General features: G+C 32.1%; 1 protein-coding gene across 1 annotated transcript; it reads right to left on the bottom strand.

The window, feature by feature from the left end:
- Positions 1 to 1372: 1372 nt before the first annotated feature.
- Positions 1373 to 16927, bottom strand: LOC124363435 (prolyl 4-hydroxylase subunit alpha-2-like). Its single transcript, XM_046818684.1, has 11 exons — positions 16688 to 16927; positions 16357 to 16496; positions 15505 to 15648; positions 14117 to 14281; positions 13824 to 13972; positions 9653 to 9753; positions 7075 to 7288; positions 5126 to 5311; positions 3663 to 3713; positions 2173 to 2344; positions 1373 to 1528 (listed from the first exon to the last, which is right to left on the bottom strand). Exons 1-11 carry the CDS (start codon positions 16897 to 16899, stop codon positions 1482 to 1484), a joined length of 1581 nt encoding a protein of 526 aa, XP_046674640.1. The 5' UTR covers positions 16900 to 16927; the 3' UTR covers positions 1373 to 1481.
- Positions 16928 to 18702: the final 1775 nt, after the last annotated feature.

Below are 18702 nucleotides of genomic sequence, written 5' to 3'. Positions count from 1 at the left end.
AAAGATCGTTCTCAACAAAAAAAGGGTCAAGATCTTTATAAGGAACAAAATGAGGCCTTACTCTCTGTCCACTACGGGAAAATATTAGTTGTCTGGACCCCCAACATTTTATCCTGGTTACGTTCTTGAACTAAGCCACAAAAAAGTCAACATAAAGTACTAAAAACACTTGTTTAACTACAAAATTTTATGCTTTGCAACAAAACATTTATAACAATTAGATTCAAAAAAGCATTCATCTGGAGTTTTCAAGAGGAATAAGATAACCAGATTTTGATGGAGAACAAAGGGAAGATGGATTTCGAAATCAGTTATATTTCATTTTACATAAAGTAATATGAATTATTCAAGTAGACGAAAATGATATGCAATGATAGTTCGTTTATGCTAAATTGAAATGTGAGAGGACAATTAACTGACATATTTAACGAAGTTATACTCTGTTCAGAGAACCATGGCTCTTAAAGAAGTACAGACCCTTTATAAATACTATGACACAGCTGGCTGTTATTACCCCTTTAACTACCTGTCCTGAGTCATTAGTTGGTATTATGCTGTAATTTTTATCATATTTTTTTATTTTGAAGGTACCTATTAAAATCATTCTAGCAAACACGTTATATTCATGGATAAAGAATATTCGTTATATTCGTACAACCCAAAACTTAGAATGTTCTCATTTAAATTAATTATTGGAAACAATTTTTTTTACTATTTATTACAAACCACGAAAAAGGAAGAGAAAGACAGGGGTCAAACCTATTGAAAACTGCTTGGAGTTGAGTAATTACACCATCACTTGATGAAAAGGATAGATTTCAAACCTCGTAATGTTGTTTTATACATTTTGTAACATATAACAATTGCTCATTCAAACCCAAAATCCTATTATTCTTTCAAACATTCCATCAACATTAACAAACTTAAGTTAATAGTTGTTTCTAACCCTGCTGCCAAATCGCATTGTGAACAGAATTACAGTGAAACCTCTATCTTCAACCTTTTCTGTGAGTATGGCAAGTTAAATTAGTGAAATAATGATTTCAATACGTCCCTCGAACATTCAAAAGTTTATTTGGACAAATTTCATTATTTTGGTGTCTAATAGAATCAAATAATAAACATTGGGAACACAGGTGATGATTAACAAGCGTATGGAAGCACTTGGGTTGGCAAGAGCCCATAATTCTTCAGAGGACACTGCTCTCCTGGAGAGTGCATATAGAATGCAGTAAAATGTCAAGGTCTTTGAAAGCAATTGTGTGCAATAAAAATATCTGACATCAATATTGCTTTGGCTTGTCCTATAGTGAGTGCTGAAAATGTAAAGTTCTTATTTGAAGTTGGGATAAAAAATTAAAAAACCAATCCATAATTTAAATATAAAACTCTTTAATTATTTAATGAAAATGCATTAAGTAAAACTGCTCTTCAAGTTCTTGGTATACACTTTCTGTACATGTAAAAAAGTGCTGAATTTCCTAGTTTAATTCAATTTGCTCCTTTTTTCGGACTGTTGTCATCATCACTGAGAAATATAACAATATGTTATTAACAAGGAAATATATGTTCTGACAATGTATAGTAAAAGATAATAAGCAATATAATGATTATATATTCTAACAGTGTACATAAGGAGACTTATATTGATGCAGAACAAGCATGAATGGAATTTATACATTAATAGAACCATTTACATGAAATAAATATTTAAAACTTTTAACGTGGTGAATCTTAATTAATCCATAGAGAAATTAGTTAGGAGTACAAGATTATTTAAACTTACATAAAATATTTAAATATTGTTATTATTAAGGAACATCTAATCACCTAATGCCTAAGTATAAATAAAATAGTGAAAAATCCTTATACGTAGTTTAAGTTGTGTTTAAAAGCAGATATTAGATTATTACTGACGATTCATTGAAAATATATAGAACCTAAAGCTTGTGACAAAAATGTATAAATAATTTGATTGCATCACTATCTTTCTTTCTAATTGAAAATTCAAGAAGTCTCTAGATATTGAAAGTATTTCTGATCCAATAACACATCCATAAGCTTTGACTTCTACTTATCTCAACAAAACTGTCTATTCTTTATATGATTAAGAACATCAATTAACTTTGAACTGACTTAGATTACCACATAAAAAGTGAATGTCACACTCACCCCACTTGGAACCAAGACGGACTGGACAGTCACCTCTTTCCATCATCTGGATGTCCTCGAACCCCTGGTTGACAAGAGGGTTGAACCAGAATAGAGCGGAACCTTTGACTGGTGCCACGACCAATTTGAGCGATGGAAACACTGTCAGACCTCCTTGAGCTGGCTCACTCAGCTGTTACGTAGTTATAGTCATATTTATTGTAAAATTTATACAATAAATATGCACCATTCGTGTTTGAACAGGTGCATTGTCAGAACTTAAAACCATACTTATGTAAAAGATATTTTCATTTATATTTAAAGAACAAGTTAAAAACTTACAAAACTAACCTTAACCTAATTTTAAAATATTTTTGACTAGAACAAGAGAAAAACAACATTCTCCAGGTTGGCCCAAACCCCATGGCAACAGAGAATTTATATAATTGATCTTGAAGAAAAGTCTAGATAATTTTTTCTCACTGTAGAAATTGTGATGAGAAAGGAGAGCTATTGTCTCCATGTAGAACTGTTTAAGAGATGTTTGACTTTTTATATTTGTTATGAAATGATTGTACATATTAATACAAGTATAGAATGAAAATTTTCAAATGTAGTTTTTTGTAGTGGATAGGTATTGAAGTAGAAAAGAGTTATTAATGAAAAGAGAATGTTTATAGTATCTACTGTAAAATATGCCCAAGTTGCATTTAACAAAATACATTATCATGCATTATTGTATTTAAACAATTATGTATTATGCCCAAAGTACACGTCTTGTCTAAGAACATGATGATCAACTACTTAGGAAAGTTAAGATTGAATAAAAGACTTTACTCAGTTGTGGAAGTAGAGAGCTAATATGAAGACGCCATGTTTTGGTTTCATTAATTATTTATTAAGCTTAAAAGCAGTAAAATAACAAAATTAAAACCAGATGGGAGAAACAATACGTCAGATTCAGAAGTCTTGCAATGGTGAAAGTTGTGTATGATCACATCTTTCCTCAGCTTATATAACCCATATTATTGTATGTTAAAAAACTAAAAATACTCCAAAAAACTTATTGAAATATTATCTAGATTTTTGTGAAGGAAACAGGATTTTTCTGGACATTTGCCCTTTACTTAGTTATTATAACACTTATATTAGTGTTGTGTATAGTTTTTTTATTAAGTGCATGTTTTTTAGAGTTAGTGAAGTTAACAAACAACATGGTGGTTGTGATTCCTGACTTAAGCGTGCCACAACGCTTTGGTATGATTTGTTAATTTTAACCTTGTTTGTAACAATGTATTAGCTAGTTATACCTGAAGAAGAGATCAGATTGCAGATCTCGAAACGTAGTGTTACTGATTTCTTGTTTCACTGAACGATGGCAAATGTCCGGAAAAATCCTGTTTCCTTCACAATCCTTCCATCGTCAAAAATAATTTTTTGGGTTGCTTGATAATCTTACAAGCATTTCCCTCAGTGATCTTAGATACTTAGGTAAATCCTGATTCACTTACAAAGTAAATAACTTTTCCAATCGGTAGACCTTTTGTGGACAATTCATTCTCCTGAAATTAAAAACAGAATTAGAATTTATTTAAAACAATGAAATAAAAACATTAAATATATATTAGTGTAGTACCTATTCTGTCTGATCCACCAAAATTATGAGGTATAATATAAGCAAGAAAGGTGCCAGCATATTTTGTTGTAGGCTACATACAATAACAAATAATCACTGATTGACTTCTTTATATGTATTTCTTAATATTGATATTTTGTTTTCTATTGAAATTATATTTTGTAACAACCTAATTCCTTGTCATGAAAGCAATGATGTATAGAAAGAATATTTACAAGACCAAATGTACCCATACTAAAAAAAACACAGTTAAAACTTCATAAATATTTATATACAATGAATTTGTATATAAAACCTACAAAAATATAGATTACCCACAGATCCTGCCTGATTACCTTACCATACACTTTACTTTTTTTTAACATATTCATTTGGCCTGCCAAAAGGTTCAGGTTGTTTTCAAAAAGTATTAAGGGGTAGACAGGCCCATACTCAGCTTTGGTGGGCTCCTGAAAAGATATTCGGCTGGGCCCTGTCATGTCCCCCCACCACGCTTCCTTCACCTCATAGACGTGTGGCAGGGCTTGGCCTGGACCCCAGTAAAATTGTTCGATAAAACCGGTCTGAGCACTGGCCTGGGAGCAGACTCCAGAAAATTTAGTAAAGAAAATAGATTTGGCCGTGGATGTCCATTAGAAGATTAAAATGCATATGCATATAATCTGTCTGATTGACTAATACAAATGTAGACTTAAAATTTTGTAGATTAGTGCTTCCAAAACTGGTAGATGTGGTAGATTGTATGCAATAATACCTAAGAAGTGAAGTTTGGGCAGGACTATCAGAAGAACATTGAGGTGTCTTTATTAGTTTGTTTTATTAAATCTATTTTCGGTTTTGTGTTGACATTTTCTGTTCCAGATTACAAGTAAATTTTATTACTATTAATAGTATTATAAAAGTTAGTTTTTTTTTTGTTAACTTTTATATCTCTTTTTTGAAGATAGTGAATTATATATTTTTTCTTCTATATAAGTTAATTTAGCCATTTTGTTAAAATTTATCCTTAATATCCCTGAAGTCATTTTTATAAGCATTATTATTTTTATTGTTTTTATATTTCTTTCAGTTATATTAGTATTAAATTTGTAGTTAATGATATATTATTACCACCCAATCTTGTTATATATTGTTATCTTTGCCATCTGTTGTTGGTATTTTTATTATAATAAGTTTAAATAATATTAAATTGGTACTGCTTAACGTGTTTTTGTATACAAATAAAGTATGTATACAAAGTGCTATTGGTTTTAAACAAAGAATAAAGAACAGTATGAATGAATTAAAGAGTTCCAAGTAAAACCATACCGATCCTCTTTGCACAGTTTTGATTTTCACCTTTGTATGGAAGTCGTTAACAGAGGTAAAGTTTCCTCCAGGGCCGAAGAGACTGATTTGGTTAGTATCTGAAAATCCCTCCAGGTCAAGGTGGGTCAGGATTGACATTCTTCTGTTTAACTTGAGATTCAGTGCATCATCACTCAAAGGAACTGGTCCATTTTCCCCTTTGGTCAGTGTTGCCATCTGAACAAAGATTCTAGTTTAATTTAGAATATTCTAAAACTATACAATATTCATCTAAAAATATTATGAAATATGTAGTACTGTATGTCTTTTTCTCTACATAAACTGACTATAATGAAATTACAACCAAAACTGAATCACAACTATTTAAATATTTTAAAAAGTAGATAAAATGTTCAACCCAAATGTAGAACAATTTTCCATCTTCATGTTTATAATTTTTTCTAAATCAAAGTAGTAACATTCTTAGATAAGTAATTATCATACAAATATTTAGTAAATTATTATCTGTTTTAGTATAGTAAACATAATTATTGTATAATTTTTCTAAGACAGGCACTAATTTGATAAACGGCATGATGAAAATCAATAACTTTTCTGAATATTAAGGGGACTTGGACAAAAAAAAATTATTTTTAACATTTATTTTTTTATTTTTTTTTTATTGTAGTTTGACATTTTCGGAATACAATGATATTAATATTATCACTCACAAAAATTTCTAAATGCTTCAAATAAATTTTTGAAGTTGCCTCTGCAACGCCATTGACGGCTGTATCCAGTGTTGAGCTTTCTTATAGTGCTGATTTTACTGATTTATTATTTACTTACTCTTAGGTTTTGTTTCTCTATGACCTTAGCAGTTTTGACAGATGTCTGCTTGTTTTTGTTATTGACAATTGTTTGTAACCTAGCAACTTTGTTGTTCTGACAATATTTTGTTATTATTGGAAGTTGACTCAGTGTTTATAGACTTTTATTTCAAAGTGATCTTTGATAATATAATGACTAGACCTAAAGGAATCTTTAAAAAACGTACCAATAAAGGTAATAGGTTTTATAAAAGGTTACCTTCAGTTTCACCAGATGAAGACTCAACAGTTAGGCCTCGGCCTACTATTCCAAAAGTTGTAGTGCCACCCAGTTCTTCTGAGAAGAAATTAGGTAGTAGTGATGACCAAGGAAAGTCGAGTGAAGAAAAGAAGGAGAGCTCTTGGAGAGGAAGAGGAGAATGATGAACATTATGTTCCTGGAGGGTTTTAGAGCTCAAGTATTGTGAAAAATGTACTTTTTATCTAAATTTTTAGTTTTTTTTTGCGTTTTCCCCGAAAATTTGGATTTTTCACACAAATGACCCGTTTTCTCTGAAAGTACTAAAGATAACAAACTGAAATTTTTACAGGATGTTTAGTACTTATCTATGATGCTACTGATCTACAAAGAAACAATTATAACAAGTATTGACTTATTAGGCCTCATTTTACTGAAAAATAGTCTATATTTCAGGGTTATTTTGAACTCGCTAGATAAAAAAAATCATAACTTGGCCAAACAGAGTTATAAGTTCATAAAAGTAGATCAGTAGCTTTGTATAGGACCACATAGTAAGTGATAAAAATATCAGGTTGGTATCTTTATTACTTTCTAAGATAATGGGACACAAAAGTACCTAATTTAACATGGGTTTATATGGAGCGTTCAAGTCCCCTTAATAACATATGATCATATGATTGTAACATATGATTGTAATCTTATTAATTTGGCTCTTAGATAATTACTACCAAAAGAGCAGCATTAATACTTAGACCTTTTGGAAGAGGTTTTATTTTGACTTGTATGTGATGAGTAACCCAACAATTACTTAGTGATTCCCATCATTAATATGAAAGGAATATTTAAATAGATTATCAAGGTTTTAGATTTTGAAAAGCTGAAACATTATGTAAACACAAACTGACATACCACGGCTTGCTGGTCCTCACCTGAGCAATAGAATTCTGGATAATATGAACAATCTCGTTATCTTGCAGGACGTTGTGAATCAAAGCCACGAAAGGTCGTAAGTTCTGTTCCTCCACTCTCGATGGTGCCAGCCGAAGATAAGGGATATTGAAGTGGAGGAAGTAACACGAGAGAGGAGAACTGGAGTACCGAACTCTCGCCTCACACAACTCTCTTGTTCTCTCTCTCGTTCCCCTTAAACAAGCAACGATTAAGTGTGTATCTTCTACACTGGCATCATATGTACACCTACTGATTACTATTTAAAATGCATAAACTGTCTTTAAAAGCACTTAAAATCTCAAGAAAATGGATAAATTACAATTAAAATTATCTTGATTTGCATTCTTTCCAGAGAAACCAGTCACAGGTATGATACAAGGAATGCATTCATTCCAAGAAACAGAACCGACCTTTTTGAAACAATCCAACTTAAATCAGTAAAAAATTATATAACCTCCTACCAGACAACATCAGAGCACATACTGCAGTAGCCTTAAAACTAGTCTGGACTAACAGATCAACCCATTTACTCATTTGAAGAATTTTATATAAATGTCAGAATATGATCTGTTGTAATGTATTTATTATTGTACTTATGTATTTCTAAATACAATTTTTTTATTGATAGCAGGCATTTAAAGATTTACATTAGGTATATTAAGATTTAGATATCAAAAATAGAGCAATTATGTAAAAACTTTTACCTTGATAGTTTTTCAACATAATTTTACTCTTCTCTGACTGTCCATGATCATAGAAATTCAACATGATTTTGATCTCTCTGAACTTTAACCTATTGTTAGAGCAGGTACCCTGTCACTGTTTTTAAAGTATGTCACATTCTGATCAAATTTTTAATAAAAAAAAAAGAAAAAAAAACACTCTGAATCATTATTGAACATCTTGATCATTATTCCCCGGTAATATGACCTTAGAAGGCCTATGTCTGAACTTAAATACTAAAAATCTAGAGTCTTAATGTCTGCAGGAATCTATAAGGTGCTTTTGGGAGTTGAACTTCTAATATGGATGAATAAGGGTGGGAAAATAAATGGAATAACATTTGTTGTTAAGTATTGACCTAGTATATCTTTTGATTACATTTAGGGATTATTATCGTACTTAATGTAAGTGCTTAGAACTAGCAGCTCTGACAAAAGCACTCGGCCTATTGAAAACATCAGAGACTAAAATACTCAGAATAAATGTGGGAAGTTCCTAGGATTGTGTCCTATGTTCATCCTCAGGACAATTACCTACTTGGGCCCTTGTAGGACTTGCATGGAAGATTCAGTGATTGGTCTAACGTGTGAAAACTACTTGTTTCTTTTTTACGTTAATAGTCAAGGTTGAGTTTTAATAATATTGATTCACTATCCAGTTTGTTTCTTCCAGAACCAGTTTCACTATCTTATGTTGATTAATCTATTCTATTATATAAATATCTAATGGAATATGTATGTGTGTTATATTTATGTGTATGTGTGTCAATCACATAAAAACTACTCAAATTGTTCTTAAATTTTACATGGACATTCTTAGGGTCCTGGTTAACATATAGGTCTTATTCTTATTTCAAAAATCCCTCTGGGCTATGCCCCACTAGTATCTAAAGTAGCGAAAAATCCCACCTTGATCTTTAAAGTTGCATTACAGAAAACAAATATTATTAGTTGAAAGAGCCTGTTAAATGTAATCAACTGTTCTTTGTAAACATTGTTTTATGACAGCACAACCGTATGGTTGTTTAAATCATTTAACCAATATTTTCAATTTGTTTACATTTATAATCTTGAAAGCCTGGAGTGAACTTGATAATAACAACATATTTCAACATATTCTGTAACTACTTTTAAGAACAGAATATGAAAATATCCAGATAAGAAAATTAAAAGTTTCAGTAATTATTAAACTATTTAACTGTACATTTTAGAATTTTAGTATCCAGTGCTTGGTCAGTACTGTAATGCAAATATAAAAGACAAAGTTACGATCTAAATTTTACTATACATTTAAAGACTGTTATAAAACCCATCTTACAGAATACAGAATAGAGAATACAGAAAGCTTTATTCATAAACGTCAAGTTTAGAACAGGTGTCAAATACAAAATAATATAAAATGAAAATCAATACAATGTAATGGAAATCAATTGCCTTTAGTTCCTTGTAAGTTTTTAACAGTGTTGCGACAATTTGCATGTTCAAGGAATTCACTGATTGTGTAAATTGATTTCTTCACAAGCCAGGAATACAGTCCTTTTTTTTAGATTTTTTTTTTTCAATTGTCTTGAGCTCGATAGTAAGCATTATATAGTCTAGCTCCAGCATATGAGGGTTTCTTTGCGAACAGAGCGGGTCCTGTGAGCAGGTAAGTTGTAGTCAAGTCCATGTCTTGTGGTTCGACCATGACGATTGTTTTTTGGCAAGTTTAACTTAGCAGCAAGCATGATGACTTCAAGTATGTAAAGAGATGTGATGGTCAGTAAATCTAGGTATTTGTATGCAATCTCTGCAGCTGTCCCGTGGTGCAATGTCAGCCATTATTCTTACTTGCCCGTTTCTGAAGAACCATGACTCGTTGAAGGTTGTTGTTTGAGGATGCTCCCCATAGTACAATTCCATATCGGGCCCTGCTCTCAAATATTGCATGATAAGCTGTTCGGGGTGGCTTCAGGGGTACTTACAGATTTTATTCTTCTTAGGGCAAACACTGTTGTGCTCAGCTGATGACACAAAGAATCAATATGAAAGCTCCAGGAAGAGAGAGTTATCTAACGTCAGTCCAAGATGTTTTGTGTAGCAAGAAATTTCAAAGTCATGTGGGATTGTAATTTTGTCCTTGTTTTTTTTCCAAATATGATGTGTTGAGTTTTTTTGATTCATTGAAAACTAGGTCGTTTTCTAAGCAATATTGATGGGCCATGCTAACGGAAATGAAGGTGTCAATTTCAAGAAGCTCTGTCGATTTGTGAGAGGTGGTCAGAACAGTGTCATCTGCATACATGACTGGGTAGCAGTATGTGTCAATATAATTTGGTAAGTCACTGGTAAACAAGATAAACAAAACAGGGCCCAGCACCGAACCTTGAGGAACACCCCGAGTCATGGTTAGTGGTGGGGACGTTGCTGTTTTGGTTATTCCATTAGTTGTGTGCTGTATTGTCACTATTTGTTTTCCGGTCACTTAAGTAGCTCTTAAACCATTGTAGTGCCGTCACCTTAATGCCAAAAGAACTTATTTTAGCCAAGACCAAATGATGATCCAAACAGTCAAACGCTTTACTTAAGTCAAGAAAAAGTAGTGGTGACATTGTTTCCTTCTTCAATGTTATTGATTATGTGCTCTATTAAATCAATAAGGGCAGTGTTGGTGGATCTTCCAGCTAGAAAACCATGTTGTCTTTCTGTAAGAAGATTGTTGGTTAGTAAATGGTTTAGGAGCCTTTTCAGTACAATTTTTTCTAATACTTTTGAAAATGTTGACACAAGGGATATAGGCCTGAAGTTCTGTAGCTCATGTTTTGCTACCTTTTTTATGTAAAGGGTAGACTTTAGATAATTTCATTTTTGAAGGGAAGATTCCCTGAGTCAAAGACTTGTTTATTAAATTACCTCAGCGGATGGCAAAGTTCATAACTGCATGTTTTAAACCATCCTTGATGAAACTTCATCTGCTCCTGCAGAAGAGGAAGATTTTAAAGACTGAATAATTTTGAGCACCTCATCCGGGTTTGTCAACTGAAAAGTAGTTATAAACAGTCGGTTTTGTCAGATATGTTTAAATTAGTGGGTCTGTTTGGAGGGTTGTTATTTTTTTAGTGTTTCTTCAGCAATCGATGTAAAGTATTCATTAAAAAGTCTTACTATTTTGGTCAATATTGCTTATAATGCCATCCCCCATGTTTAGCTCCCATGTACTGGTCTCTGACTGTTTTTTTGGATGCCCGTTCACTGTTGATCACGTCCCAGATGGCTTTGATTTTATTGCTATTTGTATTTATAGTTGGGTTTTGACAGAAATAGGCTTCTCAGATCTGTGTATTTATTTATATATATATATATTTTCTTGATAGTAGAAATTACACAAAACCAACTATGACACTAAGACCAGAGTAAATCACAATGGCTATAAATATAAACTTTTTGCCATATTTTCTAACTCAAGACGCGTCAGGAATATAATTCACTCACACATGTGCAAAGCCTACGAAATTCCTTGTGAACTTGCGATTAACTGCTAGTTGAACTAATAAATTTACATGTCAAAGGAATCAAATTGTATTTAAATTTCTATCAAAGTGCCAAATTAAAAAAACTGTAAAGTTTTAATAACAATTCCAAATCTTCTGTTTTGACTCTTTTTTGGGTTGAAATTCCGAAAAGAATCAGATTACCAGATTCAAGGTCTCTGCTGCCTCCAAGAACCAATGAAGGGAAAGGAATTGCGCACTTCTGGTTGGATTGTTATGTTCAAACTTAACTAACCGTGAAAGCAAAAAAGTTCCTTCCCAAGCTTTGGTCTCAAGCTAGTACACTACCAATTAATAGTTAACTCTGTTAGAAATTAAGCTAATAGTTTTTAATTTACAGTGAGTAGATTTTTTAATGTATTATTTCTGATGCACAACATATTATAATGAATTGAATTTTAAATCATTTCCAAAAATGGAGAAAGCTTCAATAAAAATAATAGTATATTTTATAGTATTTAATACATTTCTTTTCTAAAGTTACTAAAATGTTTATTATGTCTTCAAAGTCATAATAAAATGAGGAGTGCAGTTTTTGTATTGATGTAATGAGACTGCACCTTACACTTATTTTTCACTGACCAATAACACTTAATCAGTAGATATATATAGAAAAATCAATTGTTTGAAACAACTCTAAGATACTGTATGTATAGGAATAAAGAGCAAAAGTTTAATATAGGCTTACTAGTATTATAGGAGTAAGGAATATAATATATCTTTGATTACAGAGCTAACTAATGCCTTAAGTCAATGAAAAGCTCCTAAATACTTTCATGGTTTTTTATTTGATATTAGTATGTTCAGAGAGATAGTATAAAAGTATGCTACTGATGTAATATTACGAATTGTTATATTATTCCTGCTTTATTCTGCTGCCTGCCATAATATTGCACAAGATACATTTCTATGACAACCACACATCATGTAAGTAGTTCTGGTGTTTTTTACTAAATGTCACCACTCCTCTGTCATGAGTGTTTTGCACCTTGGTGAGTTCGCTGTAGTGGCACAGTGCAGACAGCTACCACATGTCACCCCTCCTGGAGTATTTTATGGTTTTGTTTCTAGTGTTTATTGTACCATGGAAACAACGAACCCATGAGTAGACAACAAGAACATAGCCAGGAAAAATGTTGGGGGGTTCAGACAACTGATATTTTCCGTAGTAAACAGAGACTAAGGCCCCATTTTGTTCTTTAAAAAGTTCTTAACCCATTTCTTTGTTTATAACGATCTTTCAGCAGTACATGATAGTAATACTGAATTATTTAAATAATCATAATAATTGTTTACTAAAAAAGGAATTGAAAATTTGATGCGGGTGGGGGTCCGAACCCCTTGGACCCCCTTGCTGGCTACATCCTTGGTAGACGATTGGTCTTGTTTGTGTGAATTTAAAAAATGCCTTAATAAAGTTATTAAACAAAACAACTTTTTGGCTACAATGTCTAAAATACAACAATTTGAAAACAAAAATTTGAATAAAGATTATATGTAAAAACTCTACAAACCTGTCTCTTTAAAAACCAGCAAAAAACAGTTACACAAAACATCTTTATTTAAGTATAAAATAAAAACTGTTAAGGGCTTAATATCAGTATCTAGTTATGTTAATACCCCAAAAAGGATTGCAAAGGACATTTATTCAAGATTTGAGTCATTGTTTGAGTGGCTGCTCCAAAACCCCGGACTAAACTGTCAAACTTCAAATTTTAGTAGTCGAATCAACCAACTCAGGTAATGAAGGAGTTAACCAAAGTCAGCATTTCTTCTACGTGAACATTACTCCCAAAGTTTCTTTAGTTATGTCAGCTATCAAGATGTTTTGCCTATAAAACGAGTTACCAATTGTGATCCAGCTGAAATGAATAGAAAACATACCATCGTGTAGATGGTAAACTGATATAAGAGGTGGATTTTAGGAAATTAATCAACAAACCTTAATTTTCTCAACTCTAGAGAAGATCCTCCATACATTATTATTTTAAAATATGTGGAGTCTATATTTGCTAAGGACCAGAATATGGAGTCAGAAGTGGGATTAAATGTAACACAGAAAGCCTATATAACACAAAGAGCAATTGATTGCCTGAACAATCACTGGGAATAATAAAAGATGTTAGACAAATGTTAGCATTCATATTTAGCATTAATAATCTTAAGAAATACATCGAAAGTTGATCTCCCTTCACATGCTAATGATTATATCAAGAAATCTTTATGTAAATTTCCCAGATCTAAGAAAATGCTTAGACCTTACTGTTAAATGCAGTCAATCATTACCGTAATCAATCAATCAAAACAATATTCATAAGACATACAAAAACGACAGAATGCCTTCATGTACTAAAAATGAACAGTTACCAATAACCCTAACAAAACACTCCACTAAACGTTTTCTAAATTCTGTTTCAAAAACGTTGGAGTACGTTCATCACATTAGTAGAATGAGGAATTTTTTGACACACTAACCTGGTCTTTTTTATATTCAAGAGCTGCAGTTTTGCAATTTTGTATTTTCATAAGTTGATACTCTCCTTTGACCTCCTGAGGAGATAGGTGCTTACTGTCGTCACTAGTCTGGAAGCTTTGAAAAGCAGTAACAGCACCTTCCAAATCACCTAAAATAAAATAATAAACACTAAGAGCATTAAGATAATTGAGTATTTACAAATATTTATCGTAATAGTTTTTTCAACCTGTCTTAAAAGATATGTATTTGCTACAGTGCGAATTGCATAGTAAATAGAAACATTCTGTACTACCTGCAAGACACTTAGCTAAGAAAGTGTACTCGTGGACTGCGGATAGAGAAGCTGTGTAATCTCCAGAGTCGGTGATCTTGAGCTCAGTCTCCCGTAGCCACGTCACAGCCTGCTGTAGTTGTCTGGTGTGGTAGCAGTGGACAGCAATGTCATAGCAGTCCCCAGCTAAAAAAGTTACGGTACTTTAGTCTTCGTAAAATACAATTTAGATTTGGTGATACTGCTTCTAACTTTCAAAAACTGTTTCAGGGAGAGCTTTTACACTCCTATTAGTACCACAGGTCTGCACCTAGTGGATCCAGGACTGCAGTTAGTGTGATGGGCTGTGGGCTCAAGAGACATTCATGCACCCTTCCACAGGTAACATCCAAACAAAAGTATCTGCAATGGTCATAGTCACTTGACACGTACATTTGCAAAGTGAAAAGGACAAGGCCAATGTATAGTGTTCACATTCTATTGAAATCATAGAACCAGCATTGCAAAGTAAAAATATAAACAGCCTAGAAATACAGTACTTTATGTCATGAGCGAGGGTTGAGAATGCCATTATTTGTCAAAATTAACAGCACACTTCCAAATTTTATGGTTGATATGAGAGGGGCTCTGTAACACTTAAGCTAGGTTTAGATAAAAGGAATTACTACAGTGGCGTAACTAAAAGGGGGATGAGGGTGATAGAACCCTCCATAACAGCCCTAAAAATAACAAAAATATTTAAAACAGCCATCTAACTTGTTTGAAATACAATAGTAAAATTTGTAAATTTGAATTAAGCTTATCTAATTTATTCAAATTTATATCTATCTTATAAGTCCTGGTGTTGTGCGTTTTTTCAATCAAATTCACCTCCCCCCAACTCAAGTCCTAGTTATGCCACTGCGCTCACACATTAAGAATATTATTAGTCAGAGTGACGGCTGTCCTTGTCTTATAAAATACAATCATTCACACCCTTTTTTATATTTCAAGTTTAAACTCTCAAGTTTTGAATCTTATAAAATCTTGCATCAGGTTTAACCTGCAAGACCTCAGGTTTATCTTCTGGACCTCTAGTTCTTGCTTGTGCACCTGGACTTAAATGGATCCCACCAAAATAATTTTTACTTGACTGTTCATATGAGTTCTAATAAGAAAATCAACATATGCGTTGAAATATGAAGTGATAAAAATATTCAGCCAGTCTGATATAAGCCAATAGATTGGATCTATAATCATAATAATTGGATTGTGACTTGTAGTCACAGATCACATGAAACTTCACTAGCTATTGTTTTGGATAACAAGCTATGAATAATGGACTATGAGCTATAAACATAAACTATGTTCAATATGGAAACGTGTTATGTTACGAATGTTAACAAAAGAGAACGCAATGTCAGTCCCACCTGTCAGGTGTGCGTGAGGGAGAGTTCCATTGAGCAAACCCCGAGCCATAGTTTCTGCTGATACACCATTTTCCAGCTGCCACTGAACGATCCAAGACACCATATCTTTCAGAACCCAGTTATCTGGCAGCTTTTTCTCTGGCACTAGGAAACAATTAGTTAACTCTAATTTCCATTGAGACAAAAAATGTGATGTACAAGAAAATAGTATCCTGTTTACAATAGAATATATTTCGCCTGAATATTATTCTAGATCTTTTACTTTATTAATATAAAACAAACACCCCAATAATATAGGTTTTTATTTTTGAACGAAAGGCTTCACAAAAATATCTAATTTCCAATAAGAAAAGAGCCTCAAGAATGTATCTTTTACTTTGTTTGAAATAAATAAATAACCACTTGTTATGTGCAACTGTTAAATTAAATATGGGAAGAAAAATATTGACATGTATAAAACTACTATTCTGCTAGCAAACAAACAATTCTGGAGCCTTCAACACCTATCCTGCTGTCATTGAACAACTTTATTTGCTTTATCATGATTTTTTGCAAGGAGAGGCTGTCCCCTTATTTGCTTTATTCTGCCCATCCTCATGGGCCACTTAAACAAATAACAGGGGTATAGTACTAGGTCAACAATATTAACAAAAAGTTAAGTGCAGGATTAGACAGATAGACAGGATCTGAGCCTTTAGACAGATAGATATAAATCATATCAAAAGTCCAACATCTTAGATTGAGTCCTCCCAACAAAGTATGAGAAGTGAGACATCAACCAATCTATGTATAATGCTGTTTCTTAAAATAGTTTTTGAAATTTCTGCAACTAATCAAAACCGTTCTTGTTACCTGAACCTTCCAGTAAATTGAATGTTGCTGGCCACTCATTGACCAATCTTTTCACAACAGAATATGCATTTATTGGGTTTTCCATGTAGCTGGCAGGATCTTTTATCTCAGATTGAATTTTGGAGAGCTCTCTGAAGCGCCTGGAATAAAAACTTCAAATTCTGTATGTAGTTTTTGACAATAATATTGACATGATTAAAATTATTTTCATATATTTATATTTTTAAAGGTTAGTTATATTTAAGATGCAGTATAATTTTAAACAATGAGTTATTTAGCATAGCCAAAGCGTTTTATCACTATAACTTATAAAAACATTTTCTCTACTGACCCTCTTATGATGTCCAGTTCAAAGTTGGCAAGCCTGATGTAGTCATTAACAGCCTTGACTAGGTCTTGCTCTGTGTCAAACAGATTTTCCATCTCACTCAATGAAAGGAATGAATCTCCTTGGCAGAATGTCAAGGATACCAACATGCACACACTTAATCCTATTATCAGTTTATCCATCAGATTATAAACTGTCAATTTCCTGTTTGACATGATTTGAACTGAAACAAGTTGAATTACTTAGTTAATATTCACTAAGAAATAATTCTCGTTTCATTTATATAATAAGATACTAGATCACAAGTATTCAATTGATAAATTATCCACTAGGAGGAGTATTATACTTACTCTGTCAATAAGTGGTTGATTGAACACTTTTACGCTATCCACAGTTACTTAAACATGTAATTAATAGCATCAAGTAACTTAATGCATCATATCGATGTATCACTTCAAGACATAAAAGTTTCCGGGGTAATAAATAAAATTTGCTATCCCTGATAACTTAATGGTTTGCGTCTTTCTGACACAGCATTTTTGCACAGTAACAAATAATCATATGAGCCTAGCTTTTGAGTAGTAAGGTAAACTTTTCCAGGCAGAGATTCAGATCATTTACCCACACAAAAAAAAGAAAATAGGTCACACTGTTATCTCTGAAAAAATAAAGCTTTAAGATAAACAAAATATAAGTATCATGAACCTTGAAACATCCAAGGGCTAATTCGGAACAATTAATAGTGATTTTTCCAGACCAACAGTAGGAGATAATATAATTGAATGACTATAATTGTAAAAAAAATTTGTTCCCCACAGTAGTATATTCGAACGCCCATTACTCTACAATTGCAAAACAGAACTACCTACATTTAAGTTATCATCAGAAGACAACTACTATATTTCAACAAAGACAAGGTATAAAAACTATATTTCAAGGCTATAAATATCTTTAGACTCTAAAACCAAAACTATAAAAAATGTTACTACAGGTGAAGCCAATCAATATACAACTGTAACAGGATATGTTTGTTGTTTCATAATAAATTTCAAACAAAACGTATCCTACAATATTGTCAAGAAATAAATAAATAACACAAGAGAGGAAAGAGATGGGATGATCAATATACTTGACCCTATATTATGTAAAGCGACTATGTATTAAAGCCATAGAAAAAGAACTCAAGATCAACCTAAAAACAAGACTGAAAATTCATGAAGAAAGAATTATGACTGAAGGATCAAAAAAGGCTAAAACATTTAAAAATCTACCCAAAACACTAAAGTGTGATCACTGTAACATAGAAAGCTATCAACCAATATCATTCATCCCAACTTTCTCTAAAATGTTAAAAAAACTGTGTTCAACAGACTCCTGTACAATCTGAAACTTAATGTCTCCCAGTAAAGAAGAATCTACACCAAATTCATTTGCTAATACCAGTGTATCATGTCAAAATTTGCACCAAAATTATTATTACGTTAAATTTTAGCAGTACAAATTTTATTCATCAATTAAGTCACTTGATTTCTCATATAGTATTTTGTTAATAACATCTAGATAAACACTATAATGATGTAGTCTATATATCGCATTTAGAAATCACAAAATATAATATTGCAAATGTATTAAAAACAGGATTTCAAAAATAGTATCCTGAAAAACACTTTTCAAGCAAAAACGTGAAAACCTCTTGCAATTTTATTTTCAGTATACTATATTTTAATTGTTAGACTAGAAAGTGACATAATATTAGACTATATAGAGAGATACAACAATTATTATAGATTGCAAGTCAGTATATTCTCATAAGAATCACATGAGGCCAATTACTATCTATAATAACACAATTTTCATAGTGTCACATTGTATTTATATTAATTAAACAAGTATACTTTATAAAAGATATAACATTTCATTTAGATTCTGTTGACTTTTACTAAGATAAAACATTAAAACCATTACAGTATGACTGTATTACTTTTTGTTGTGTATGCCAATTTGTTTGGCACAAAAAC

This window comes from Homalodisca vitripennis, chromosome 5 (assembly GCF_021130785.1).
Source record: "Homalodisca vitripennis isolate AUS2020 chromosome 5, UT_GWSS_2.1, whole genome shotgun sequence".
Lineage (NCBI taxonomy): Eukaryota > Metazoa > Arthropoda > Insecta > Hemiptera > Cicadellidae > Homalodisca > Homalodisca vitripennis.
This window is presented reverse-complemented; position numbering and strand designations above follow the sequence as displayed.